At 38.0% G+C, this 14,574-nt stretch overlaps 1 protein-coding gene and 1 pseudogene across 7 annotated transcripts in view; both read left to right on the plus strand.

The window, feature by feature from the left end:
• The window catches only part of Synrg (synergin gamma), a 67,955-nt gene that overhangs the window by 44,449 nt on the left and 8,932 nt on the right, over window positions 1-14,574 (plus strand). For 5 of the 7 annotated variants that reach the window (XM_026398075.2, XM_026398079.2, XM_026398076.2 and 2 more), the window contains 5 exons: window positions 2,164-2,757; window positions 4,221-4,384; window positions 5,684-5,737; window positions 6,233-6,329; window positions 8,549-8,697. In XM_026398075.2, coding sequence (XP_026253860.2) covers window positions 2,164-2,757; window positions 4,221-4,384; window positions 5,684-5,737; window positions 6,233-6,329; window positions 8,549-8,697 — 1,058 coding nt within the window. The remainder of the gene's footprint in view (window positions 1-2,163; window positions 2,758-4,220; window positions 4,385-5,683; window positions 5,738-6,232; window positions 6,330-8,548; window positions 8,698-14,574) is intronic. The other 2 variants (XM_026398081.2, XM_026398082.2) reach the window with 2 other exon arrangements.
• Window positions 12,737-12,907, plus strand: LOC113189340 (U2 spliceosomal RNA; annotated as a pseudogene).

The raw sequence follows: 14,574 nt of genomic DNA on the forward strand, positions 1-14,574 counted from the left end.
ATTACCATAGCAACTTGGTTGCAGTGTTTGAACTGGAGCCGTGTTCGTTAAATTTACCTTTGGTCTCTAGAAAAATTGCTTCCTGTTAATAGATGAGATTCTAAAAGCTGTTTCTCATATAGTTCCCCCCAAAGAACTTTCTGGTAGGCTCTAATAATAATGACAAAAACAATAACAATTTTAAAATCTATACTATGAAACATTCTGCTGAATCCCTTGAAGACTAGACAGGTTTAATTGTATCTGCCTCCTGATTGAATTTCATCTCATTTGAGTCTGGGTACTTTCTGACTTCTTTAAATAGTGGGAGAAAATCACTCCAGCAAGAGACTAGGAAAGCATTTTGTCTAAAGGCTCGTTTCATTCATTACAAACTACGCATTTTTTTTTGCCTGAATATTTTTTCCTTCTGTTTAATAAGTCATATTTGAAGGGTACCATTTGCATTACACAATTTAAAAATACCTATTTTTTATCACTGGTTGATGTTTTTTAGTAATTATTTTTTTAAGTTGTTGATGGTCCTTTATTTTTATTTATTTGTCTGCAGTGCTGAGAATCAAACCTAGTGCCTCACACATGCTATGTAAGTGCTCTACCACTGAGTCACAATCCCAGCCCACTGGTTGACTTTTTCCTAGCAGTTTTATTAATTTTGTACCTTTTCCTTAAAAGAGCTGAGGGAGAGTTTGGGAAATGTTAGGAGCCCTTCACCTTGTAAAATAGATTTGTTGTAAAAGAAATGACCCAGTGTTTTGACTTAATTGTGAAAATCTGGGTCACAAAACTTTCGAACATTTTCCTTGAAAATCACATATGTGGTTTTCAGAGGGGCATTTAGCTTGCCTTGGACCCGTGTCTAAAATGAAACCCAACACTGCTCGGCCTGACAGATTGGACAGCACAGCTGTGAAAGTGGCTTTTCCACACCAGCCATGTTCAGCCTCAGCTGATTGTGCTTTTTGAAACAGCAAGAAATTTTCCCTAGTAACATCACTAACATGATAAATTGACTTTTAATTTTTAGTTTGAAATAATTTCATCGTAGGCCATAAACTAGTAACTAAATGCCAAATTGAGTGGTGGCAGCTATGCTGAACAACCACTAGCTGTTATGTGTTGCTCGCCAGGCCCTGCGCTGGCCTTCCACACACATTATCACAGTTGATCATCCTGGACACAGTCCGTCCAAGTACATGGTCTTCTCCTAATTTGAAAGATCAGCAAACCAAGATTCAGAAATGTGAAGTGATTTGCTTAGTGACCCACAAGTAAGTAGGTGTCAGAGTTGAACTCAGGTCTCTCTAAATTAAGAAAATCCTACATTCTTTCTGTTACTTATGCTCCTCTTAAATTATTTAAACACATATTAAGAATGTGTCATATAATAAGTCTTATGCCCCATCATTTTTTTTCTTTTTTTTCTTTTTTTTCAATGGTTGGAGGGGTGGGGGGAGTAGATACATAACTAAAGCTGACATGGGAGCCCAATAGAACCCAGATCTTTGATTCCATTTTCTAAGGGCCAAAGTAGATTAGATTGATTTTTCTTTCCTCATAATCTACCACAGCAATATGACGTCCACATTGACCAAAATAACAATTAGGTAAGTAATTGCTTAATTCAAATCTCATATTTGGCCTTACCTGAGACAGAAATTCCTAATTTATTAAAGTGAGGTGATACTGCTTTCACTTTCGTTTTGAGAAACTTAACTTTTAACCAGTTTGCCATGTACATTTTATATGACCACGTCTTCGGGGAATATTTTCCAACAAAATCCAGAGGAAGACATATTTTAAGCAGGGAATATGTTATACATTTTAAAGTTTATAAGGAAATAGATAATGTATTAAATTACTTTAATCTTTTTTCAACAGTATATAGATGAATCTTTCATCATTTTTTAGTAATTTTTATAGCCAGACAAAGTGACCCCTTTAAACTAAATGTAAATACCAACTCAAAACTATTGCAGGTTTTTTAAAGATCAGATCAGATATTACAGCCCAACTCCTTTAGTAGAAGCTCTAAATTTAGTTATTCTTCAACATAGTAGAAAACTAGTCAAATGTGCTAGGCATTTTGCTTCTGCAGAGTTCAGGGCATTTTGCCCAAATTGTGAGTTTGCCTCTAATTGTGGGGTCTTATTTCCCTTTCAGATATAGAGGACTTAAAATATGCTGCTTTTGGGAGCTACAGTAGCACTTTTACAATGAGCACCCTTACAAGCTATGACTGGTCAGACAGGGATGATGCATCTCAGGGCAGAAAACTCTCTCCATTTGTCCTCTCAGCAGGAAGTGGATCCTCCTCAGCTGCCTCAATTCTTCAAAAGAAAGAGACATCATTTGGCAGTTCTGAAAACATCACCATGACCTCTCTCTCCAAAGTAACAACTTTTGCAAGTGAAGATGCTCTTCCAGAAACTACCTTCCCAGCTTTTGCCAGTTTTAAAGACATGATTCCCCAGACCAGTGAGCAAAAGGAATACGAAAGTGGGGACTATAAAAATTTTATAAGACAAGACCTATCTATAGCTGAACAGAGCCAAGAGGCCACATGTTCAAGCCCAGCTTCCAGCAGCGCCTCTCATGAAACCCCCAAAGAATGTTCAGATGACTTTGGAGAGTTTCAAAGTGAAAAGCCCAAAATCAGCAAATTTGACTTTTTAGTAGCCAATTCGCAAAGCAAAATGAAATCCAGTGAAGAAATGATCAAAAGTGAGCTGGCAACCTTTGACCTTTCTGTTCAAGGTAAGTAACTTCAAGGTAGATTTTATTATTGTGGGTTTATTCCACTGAGATGTTTAGACAACCTTTCTTAGAAATAAAGTGTTCTACCAGATGTGGTCGAGCACACCTATAATCCCTCCTGAGGCAGGAAGATCCCAAGTTCAAGATCAGACTTAGAACTAGTAAGGCCCTTAAGCAACCTAGTAAGACCCTGTCTAAAAACAAAAAATAAAGAAAGGGCTGGGGGATGTAGCTTAGTGGTTAAGTACCCCTGGATTCAATCCCCCATATCAAAAAATAATTTAAAAAAAGAGAGAGAAAAGAAAAAGAAAGTTTGGGGTTTAGCAAGAAATAGATTTTCCAACTTTTGAAATCAGGTCAATTATAGATAGCTCTAATAAAGTTTTCCCTGAAACTGAATTGACATTATTGTTAGAATATTTTAACCGCTTTTGTATGAAACACAAGTATCTGTTGTTCATTAATGAAGTGGTATGCTGGGTTTTTTTTTCTTTAATTAAAATACATATATATATTGGTGTTGTTTTGTTTTGTTTTGTTTTAAGTTGTTGATAGACTTTTATTTTATTATATACGGTGCTGAGAATCAAACCCAGTGCCTCACACACGCCAGGTGAGCACTCTACCACTGGGCCACAGTCTCAGCCCCTAAAGTGGTATGCTGTTTAAAATAGCTAGAGAAATGGATTTGCTTCACTTGTGGACAAGTTAGCTTTGCTCTTGTTCCCTGGCTACAGTGTCTTTTAACCCAGAAGCTTCAATATGGTGGCTGTGGATCTGCCTTTAATTTGCAGATCTGTTTTGGTTAATCCATAAAGTCGGAAGCAATTGCCAGTATTTAAAAATTATGAAATTATCTCTATTTCTAGCTTTTCTTGAAAAGTCATATTATCTGGCAAAACTAGGCCTGCATTCCCATGTCTTGACAATCAGCTGTAGGTGATTAGCATTACCCCACATAGGTAATTCTCCCAATTTGTGATTGTCCCCCCACTTTCTGCCTCACACTGCTTGCCTGTTTCAGATGACATTCAAATTTGCCTCTTCTGCTTTAATCCCATCCTAATGAGATCTTTGATTTCAGTTGGATTGAGAGAGCATGTAGGAGCTCAGGTACAAATCCATGACCAGTAAGTAGAAAAGCAGCACAGCTCATGTGCACTGATATTTAGAAATGCACTTCTGTCCTCTAGACTCTGATGATTCTGCACTTAGAGTTATAGAAGAGCTACAATAGATCAGAGTAACGAAGAAAACCAGTGCAGGGAAACCAAGCAAGAAAAAACAGTAAAAGTAGCTTTCTAGAAAGCTAGTAGCTTTCTAGAAAGAATGAATGAGATTGTTTTTCTAAATGCCTCATGACATAACCATCTGAAAAGGAGAGTCCTGTTAACAGGCAGGAGCCTCTGCTTGAGCTAAACTGAGTAATCAAAAGGTCCAACTGTACCATCCACTTCTCCCAGGATCACACAAGAGGAGCTTGAGCCTTGGTGATAAAGAAATAAGCCGGTCCTCTCCTTCTCCAGCCCTGGAGCAACCTTTCAGAGACCGTTCCAATACTCTAAGTGAGAAGCCTGCTCTGCCTGTCATTCGTGATAAGTACAAAGATCTGACCGGAGAGGTGGAGGTGAGTGGGGTAGTTTTCTTCAGAGGAACAAATAAAAGAGTAGCTGAGCCCTAAGAACTCCAAGAAAAGAGTCCTTCCAGCTTTCACCTAGGAATATGAGGGGGAGAAAGACACAAGGCACCACACATAAAATACATAATCAAAGTGAGACACTGGAACATGGCCCTGCCTGGGTGAAATACCTCCCAGATGTGGCATCCACTGAAGTAGTCAGAGACCCTAAAACTGAAATTATTTGGGGGACTTTACAAGGAGGGAAATTCTTGGGACTTAAATTTTGAGTTCATAGTTATATATCATCTTACTGAATATTAAAATGTCAAAATAGAGGAGAGAAGGGAAATATTCTGAGTCTTCTGTTTATTGCTTCTTAGTCTCATGCTGTCTTCCTCCTGTGACTAACACACTTAACTCTCTTTGCTCCACGTACACACACACACACACACACACACACTACTCACACAGCACTGTGACTGAAGTGGAAGTCAGTGATTTGACATGAACTCTCACACTAGAAACTTCCAAGGTGAGTACCTTTGAAAAAGGCTTACACTGTTACTAAAACAAATGAGGCAGCATTTGTAGAGGGAAGCTGCTATTAAACATTTACCTCAGATTCACAAGTCATGTGCTCGGAAGTTACATTTATTAATAATTTAAAATAATTATTGTTAGATGCAGTGGCACATGTCTGTAATACCAGCAACTGGGGAGGCTGAGGCAGAAGGTTGACATATTCAAGGCCAGCCTCAGAAATGTGCTTCAGGGCCTGGGGTTGTGGCTCAGTGGTGGAGCACTTGCCTAGCACACGTGAGGCAATGGGTTCAATCCTCAGCACCACATAAAAATAAATAAATAAAAACAAAGATATTGTGTACAACTAAAAGAAATAAATATTTTTTAAATATTTATTTTTTAGCTTTAGGTTGACACAATATCTTTATTTTATTTTTATGTGGTGCTGAGAATCGAACCCAGTGCCTCACGCATGCCAGGTAAGCGCACTACTACTTGAGCCATATCCCCAGCCCCAAAATAAATATTTTTAAAAAGTTAAAAATAAATAAATAAAAAGGGCTGAGAACTTAGCTCAGTTGTAGAACACTCTGGTTCAATCACCAGGACTAGAATAAAAAAAACAAATACACACACACACACACACACACACACACGGGTAAACTGCTTTTACAAAAATGATTTTTATAAAAACTCTTAAAAGCTCTTTTTTTTGACAGAAGTTATTAATTACAGGATCCTAGGCTTGCCTTATAACCTAGTTCTTTCTACCAAAATTCACAGGAAAATGAGAGATACGCATATGAATGGCAGAGATGCCTAGGGAGTGCCCTGGATGTGAGTATGTCACCTTTGTGTTCAAACAAACATAAGTGTTCTTTTGTATCATTTTGCCTTCCTCTTGGTTCCTTTGAACCAACAGAAGAAAACTTGAGGGGAGCCTTACTCCCATGGCCCTTAGAAAGTGAAAGTCATAGGTCATAAATAAGACTTCCTTCATGTTCATATGGCAAAAATTATTAAAAATGCTGGCTCACCTGTCAGCTGTCTCTTTGACTGTCACTATGTTTGAGAAATAACAAAGTGATATCATTACCTCTGCCTAAATCAAAATAATATTTAAACTAAAGAACCTCAATCTTTTTTCTGCCAATGTAACGGAGGATGGTTTCTTTAAGATTAAACTTAAATTCTCAGATTTGTTTCAGTATATAATATGCCAGTCAGTCATGGTTTTTCACACTTCCTGGTTGGGTTTTCTACTAATAATAAATTTGTTTTGCGGTGACCTTTTTTTGGTTACATAATGTAATATGATTTCATTTCTTGTAGGTCATTAAGAAGGCAAATGACACCTTAAATGGAATTAGTAGTAGTGCTGTTTGCACAGAAGTTATTCAGTCAGCTCAAGGCATGGAATATTTACTAGGTATCTTCGTTTTGTATTTTACTTATTTGAAATCATGACAACGCATTATTATCGGTTTTTGCTTATGTTAAGTATTTTGAAGCTGGATCTCTCAAGCCATATACAACTTCACTAAGTGGCATCTGCATTTGAATATAAGACACTTAATTCATAGGCAGTAACTTTGACTCTAGGGCCAAGTTTTAAGTCTTTGTTTTATATGTATAATAGCAATATAAATTATACTTACTTAACTAGTTTATCCAAGAGTTTGTATTAATGAGGCATTAAAATGAAATTATTAGCCAGGTGCATTGGTGCATGCCTATAATCCCAGGAACTTGGGAGGCTAAGGCAGGAGGATCACAAGTTCAAGGCTCCAGCTGAGCAACTTAGTAAGAATCTGTCTCAAAATAAAACTGAGGGAGTAGCTCAAGGATAAAGCACCCCCTGGTTCAGTCTCCCATATTGAAAAAATATATTTCTTATGAGTTCCTTACCATACTCAGTAGGTTCTTTCTCCTTACTCCTTAATGGCATAAACAGATTTCCTTAACTTCCTGGTCATTTTCAATTATTAAACGTTCCAACTCAACTTGAAACCTCAGTCTCTGTCCAGTTCAGTGTTCCTCCCCTCCCCAAGTTCATACCTGATCTGTGGCCAGGGCCACATGTACTAGTCTAATAATCATTTTCAAATCTTCACTTAAATGTCACCTTCTCACTGAGGTTTCTCTGTATTCTTTCTCAAAATGGTATCTCTTCTCCTGCCCCTAGCACTCCTGTCCTTGTGCCCTGTCTCTGCTTGGTTTTCTCCTTAGCCTTATCCATTTTCCCCCCCTGTGGTGCTGGGGATCGAACCTAATCCTGTCACCTTTAATATTTTATATATTTTACTTATCCTTGTTTTACTGTCTATTCTCCCTTTGCTAGGATGAACCTCAATGAAGGCAGGGATTTGGGCATGTTTTGTTCACTGCTGTGCCCCCAACATCTCATTGAGTACCTGACACATGGAAGTCACTCAAAGGATTTGCTGGACAAGTAGATAGTGAAGGGCTGGAGTCTCTGCCAGACTCTTGACACCTCGCTCTAGTTCCCCTTTTCCTGCTCAGATAGGCACAGTTCTACTGTATTAGCAGATATCCACCAGGAAACGGGGTACCTGTCTTTCTATCTAGTAGTGGAAGATTCTCTTAAAAGCCCACTCACTTTTTAGAGTAGACATAATTTCTCCCTTTCCCTTGGGGAAAGAAGAGGAAAAGCCATAGTGCTGTATACAAGGCTGTTGCCCCCCCACCCCACCCCGGATTCTCCAGCATTCACTTAGAGGCTGGGATAATCTATCTAGTGACTGTCACATTGTAGGAATCCAGGTATGCCTGGTAGCTGTCTTTAGAATGTGGAGGTATTTGGCACCTCTCATCCTTACTTGAAGATTTCAGCCCAATGCAGGGTTAGAAGGAAAAGAACCATTCTGCATCCTATTAAGTGTATAAAAGATACATGAAGGGCTAGGGTTGTGGCTCAGTGGTAAAGCGTTCACCTACCATTGCCTGAGGCACTGGGTTCGATCCTCAGAACCACATAAAAATAAAATAAGATATTGTGTCTACCTATAACTAAAATATATATATGATACGTGAAGCCAGTGAGTTTGTAAATCCTTGAGGATTCAGAAGGGTGAGATATTTCTTTAATTACTCTATGATGATATTAACATTTAGATTCTTTTAAACTTTTATTATTCCTATTTTCAGTCAATTTAATGGGATTTCCTAGATTCAAACAGAAACTCATAAACCTGGAAGGGGAAAAAAAAGCTAATTACTTGCCTAATGCTTGTTGTTCTCCAGACACTATTCTAGGCTTTATTTTAGAACATTAACTCATTTCATCCTTTCAACCATCCTTGGAGGAGATATCATTATTATCCCAACTGTACAGATGAGGAAACTGAGGCAGAAAGCAATTTATGTGACTTGCTCAAGGTTACATGCCTAATAAAGGACAGAATAAGGTTGAACCCAAGCAGTGTCACCCTAGAGTGTCTGTTTTTACCAGTAAACTGTCCTGCAGCATTGAGAGGTGAATTGGTCCCTAAGAATAGTAGGCTCCCCTCTGTCTAGATACATTCCTTAATTCCAGCCAGTGTGCCAGCAAACAGCAGTGCTGCCCTATCTTGCTCATGTCTTTTTCTGCACTTGCAACTCTTGACTCTCTCCTCTCTTGTCGGTCAGGTGTTGTTGAAGTGTACAGAGTAACCAAGCGCGTGGAGCTGGGAATAAAAGCCACTGCAGTGTGCAGTGAGAAACTGCAGCAGTTGCTGAAGGACATTGATAAAGTATGGAATAATCTCATGGGCTTCATGTCCCTCGCCACACTCACAGTAAGCCTGGTGAACAATTCAGTAATTGCTTTTCTTTCCAGAAACCTATGTTGCACAGCAGCAAATATATTTCTATGCTGGCACTTACAGGAGGATGAAGGTGCCCACTGGATCCCTCATGTTAAAGGAGGAAAGAATGTGTGTGTGGGCAGTTGAGTGGTGCTGGGTAGACTTTGGGATAGCTTTAGGGCCCACTGTACCTAGATAAAATGAGAGTAAAAGACATCTAGTAATTAGAGAAATGCAAATCAAAACTACTCTAAGATTTCATCTCACTCCAGTCAGAATGGCAGTTATCAAGAATACAAGCAACAGGGCCTGGGCTATGGCTAAGTGGTAGAGTGCTTGCCTAGCATGTGTGAGGGACTGGGTCCGATTCCTGGCACCAAATAAAATTAAAATAAAATAAATAAATAAAGGTATTGTGTCCATATACAACTAAAAAAAAAAAAAAAGAATACAAGCAACAGTAAGTGTTGGCGAGGATGTGGGGAAAGATACACTTATACATTGCTGGTGGTACAGCAAAATGGTGTAACCACTCTGGAAAGCAGTATGGAAATTACTTAGAAAACTTGGAATAGAACCATCATTTGACCCAGCTATCTCACTCCTTGGTTTATACCCAAAGGACTTAAAATCAGCATACTACAGTGATGTAGTCACACCAATGTTCATTGCAGCTCAATTCACAATAGCTAAACAGTGGAACCAACCTAGATGCCCTTCAATAGATGAATGGATAAAGAAGCTATGTATATATACACAGTGGAATATTACTCAGCATTAAAAATGAATAAAATTATGGCATTTGTAGGTAAATGGGTGGAGTTTGAAAATATTGTGCTAAGCAAAGTAAGCCAATCCCCAAAAAACAAAGGCTGAAATGTTCTGATAAGTGGATGCTGATCCATAATGGGGGAGGGGGTATGGGAAGAATGGAGGAACTTTGGATTGGGCAAAGGGGAGGGAGGGGAAGGAAGGGGTATGGAGGTAGGAAAGGTGGTAGAATGAGAAGGACATCATTACCCTAGCCATATGTATGTTTGCACAAATAGTGTGACTCTACATTGTATACAACCAGAGAAATGAAAAATTGTGTTCCATTTGTGTACAATGAAATGAAATGCATTCTGTTGTCATGTATAACTAATTAGGAAAAATTTAAAAGGGGGGTAGAGGACATTTGCTCTATCTACATCCTTCTTAAATCACATATATGCAAATTTTGCAAAAAAGCATTGGTTTGAATTCCTCCTTTTGCACTTCTAATTATTATGTCCTCATATGTGTCCTTCTAAAAAGCTATATGATAGATAAATGTCATGTTGCTGTCTTAAAGTTAACTACCTTTCTTAGATTCTTGAGTTATTTTCATTTTTTCCTGTTATGAGTAGTACTGTTCCAAATAAACAAATGATTAGGGTTTTTTTGTGTGATAAAGTTCCTCGAAGTGCATTTAAGAGGCCAGAGTGTGGGGCTGCATGTGTATATGCATGCATCATTTATAGCTGCTGTTGCATTTTTTTAGATGATTTTCCAGATAGCATTTAATTTTGTAAGAGGCTTTGCAAAATAATAATTTGCTGTTTTTATTTCCATCATGTATAAACTGAGAAAATATATTGGTTATTGACCTTGCACATTTCATATTTGTGATAGATTTATGTACATATATATAGGCTAGTAAACTTTTATCAGTTTTTTCCCTCCTTTATTACTGTCACCTTTTTAATTTCATTGTGCAAAAGTATTATGTATTCATACTTACTCAGTTTGTCTCTTAGGATATTCTTTATTTCACAATAGTCAGAAAGTTATCTTCCTTCTACAGCTGGAATAAATATGCTATTTTTTTTCTTTTTTTTATATTTAACTTTGTGACCCATCTGAAAAGGATTGCAGCTTGCAGCTGTGGTAGAAAGCAATTCTTACTGCTTTGAACTGAGAACCCAGTTATCCCAACAACATGTATTAAATATCAGCAAATCTTCTCACCATTGTTATGTTGCTTCTGGATTACAATATTAAGTTATTAAAGAGTTTACATAGTTTCCAAAATCTCTATTTTGTTCTTTAGAATGATTTTTCAATTTATAACCTAAAATTGTACAACTTGGGTAATTAAAAAAAAAATAGATAACTCTCCTAGATAATATAATAAGAAATGGAATGCAAACATTTGGAAAGAAGAGATGAAAGTATGTTCATTTGGTAATATGGAATTCTTCTAGAGGTTAAATGTATAAGTTAACAAAAACTCATAGCTGGGCTTTGTGGTACACTCTTGCCATCCCACCTAATTGGGGAGCTGAGGCAGGAGGATCACAAGTTCAAAGCCAGCCTGGGCAACTTAATAAGACTATCTCAAGAAATAAAAAGGGCTAGTGATGTAGCTCAATGGTTCAACCCCCCAGTACCATAAAAATAAATTAAAAAATCATAGTGTTCCTACAAATTAACAAGAGCTGGAAAATATAATGAAAGTGGAAAATCTTTTTTTAAGTATTAAATCATTCAGGCCCTCGTCACTACTGAACTTCTGACCTTATAGTTAGAGTGATGATTCCATTTTTAAATTCCATTTCAATCTCTTTTCTATACCATTACTAGACTGTTCTTTCCAAGATGCAGATCTGATCATGCCATTTAAATCCCATTTAAAATCCTGTAGTGAGCTCTCCATGGTCTTCAGGATCAAGTTCAAATTTCTTAGCTCAGTGAAGGTCTTCCTGTCGTTGGACTGCGCTTGTCTCACGGTTTGGCTGCCTTTCCCCAAAAGGTGTTCCAAGAGCCCTTCCTGTGTGTGTCCTTAGCACATTTCTCTCAATTCTCATAGTATTTACTGTGCTTATTGATAATTGTGTGTTTTATTTTCATTTGCCCCCTAGCTTGTCATTTCCTTAAAAAGAGGACTGTCTTTTATTTCTTTATTGGTATTCTGACACAGTGTTTGATGGGATTTTTTGGTTTTAGTAAATGGATAAAGACAATGAAAAGGAAAAATGAAGCAAAGAAAACAAATAGGGAAGATAAATAAAGCCAAGAATGAAGTTAATTGTACAAAAATGTGTGCTTAAAGTGTTTGTATTTATTATTGGTGAGCTGTACAGTAACATTATGTGTTCTAGGATTTTATAAGACATGGCCAGTTCCATGATTCACTGCGTTCATAACTTAATACTCAGAAGCAGCATAATTACTGCTGGCACTAATATCAGAAAGTAATTTCTTTTGTGAATTCTCATTAGGAGAAAACTTCCAGAAACAACAGCAACAAAAGAAAACTAATGTAACCAACATTATCTTCAAAAAATACCCTTTCAATTAATAAAATAATAGGTTTCATTCAGTAGCTTCTTACAGCATCCTCATGGAGGTTGTATAGGAAACTTTTTGCTCTTTATACCATTTCTTCATTTTAGGTACATAAGCTCCCCATGGACTACACTGCCATGGTGAGGTGCTTTGAATTTAATACTGCTACCAGCAAAGAGTTGCCATTTGTTCTGTACCTAGAACTGACCTGCTGGGCATTGTGCTATGATCTTTACATCCATTTACATTTAATCCTGGTAACAACCCTAAAGGTCATTAGCATAAATCCTTTTTTTTTTTTTTTTTTTTTTTGTGGTGGTGCTGGGGATTGAATTCAGGACCTTGTGCATGCAAGGCAAGCACTTTGCCAACTGAGCTATCTCCCCTGCCCCACTAAACCCTATTTTTACAGGTGAAGAAATTAGGGCTCAGAGAAGATAAAACCTGACTGAATCTGACAAATCTGGGATTTGAATCCACATTGTTTTGAAATTATTTCTTCCTGCTATGCTATTTCTAGCTTGCAAGATGCTGAAATAGACTTGTTTCTGCTGTGAAGATTACATGGGACTGTTCCCTTTGAAAGACAGCTGCAGCGGGGCCAGGGTGGAGCTCAGTGGTAGAGCAAGTGTTTAGCATAAACAGGATTCAATTCCCCAGTGCAAAAAAAAAAAAAAAAATCTTCACTGCACTGTTTTCTTCCACTGAAAAAGTCCCCTAGGTTGCTTTTTGGACTTTTGCCTAAGATCAAGTGTAGTATCTATTTATTACAGTTTAATGTATGATATATCCTCTGTCCAAGAACAAAATGTTAAATGGATTTTTGGAGGAGGGAGATGTGCTCCACACATCCATCTAATATCATAGTACCTGCAGAAATGGTGCAACCCCTTCAAGGGAACATCAAAAAAAATTTTTAAAAAGAAATGGAAAAAAGTCCCAGGTATAGTGTGCTTCACAGTAGGTCGGGATTCTTGGCTAAGGAAAGCGGGATACACAGTCTTAAATTTCAAATTGGGACTCCTTGGTACTTAAGCTGGATGTTGATGAGGCAAAAAGGTGCTTGCATCCCCCCACACACACTTCCCTTAAATACTTCCTCTGCCTGTGAACTGAGACTCCCCGTTGGTAGAAGCATTTTCCCCTCTGAGCACCCAGACCAAGAAGGAACTGATACAAAAGAGAAAAGTTACCCAAGCTTTTATCTCATGGATGTGGGTTGAAGTTCAGTAGGTTTGGAACAAAAAAAACTTCAATCCTGGAAAACAAAACCAATCAATTTTGCCATATAAAATCTACAAGAAGAGAAAGGACTCTTTTCCTCAGACCTGTAGTCAACTAGAAATCACTCAGCCTCTTTGATCTCACTGCTATGGTGAGTATGATACAGGCTGTTTGTTTGATAATGCCTTTCAGTGTAAACTAAGCAGTGAATTTCAGATTCATTTCCGATTGCTGTGGCATATCAAGAGAACAGTTTAATGATAGCAATTTTTTCTCTTGCCAGTATGTGCAGTGTTTTAGAGAAAACATCTTTACCATGTCTCTGGATGGCAATTCTCAGCTGACAGTAGGTGGCAGTGGTAGACAGAATAATGGCCCCACAAAAATGCCCCCATCCCTGATACCTGTGAAGATGTTACTAGTAATAGTAACTTTGCAGATGGCGATAAGTTAAGTAGCTTCAGGTGGGGAAATGATCCTGGATTATCTGGTTGGGCCTAGTGTCATCCCAAGCAACTTTATAGGAGGAAGGTAGGAGAGTAAGAGGAAGGAAAAAGTCATGAAACAACAGAAGCAGAGAGAAATTGGCAAGTGTTATCCTACTGGTTTTGGAGATGGGACCTGGAGCCAAAGAATGCACAGGCAGTTTCTAGAAGCTAGAAAAGGCAAAGAAAGAGATTCTTCCCTAAAACTTCCAGAAGGAAGGCAGCTCTTCCAAGCCATCTTAGACTCTGACCTCCAGAACTATAAGAGGGTAAATTTATGTCTTAAGCCTTTAAATTTGCACTAGTTTGTCACAGAAGACTAGGAGAGTATTACACAAAACCTTGTAATGAAACCAATATCCAAAAGTCTAGAATTGCTTTTGAAACGTGTGTAGATCATTCTTCATATCTGTCAACTTAGACCAGGTTATGCTGCAGTAACAAACACCCCCTTGCCAATCTTAGCAATATACTACAACCACACTTTTTTTTTCTTGCTCATGCTGTGTGTTCATCTCCAGTTCGAGGGGGCTCTATGCCACGTTCTTCTCACTCAGAGACCCAGGTAGACAGAACCTCCACCATGTGAAATAGAGGAAGGGTCTAGGACCTAACCTGACAAATAGCACATTGCTCTTAAAGGCATCCTTTCAGAGGTGATACATGTGACTTATGGTCTCTTGACCATGGCAAGTTACATGGCCATGCCTAATTTCAAGGAAACAGAGAAGATCAGGGTATCACTTTTCCAGAAAAGGAGACTGAGAATATTGGTAAGGAATACTAATTACCACCAAACTCTTCTTCCTTAATAATGATTTTCTTGGACACCATTTTAGCAGGTCATTAC

This window comes from Urocitellus parryii, chromosome 7, assembly GCF_045843805.1.
Source record: "Urocitellus parryii isolate mUroPar1 chromosome 7, mUroPar1.hap1, whole genome shotgun sequence".
Taxonomy (NCBI): Eukaryota; Metazoa; Chordata; class Mammalia; order Rodentia; family Sciuridae; genus Urocitellus; species Urocitellus parryii.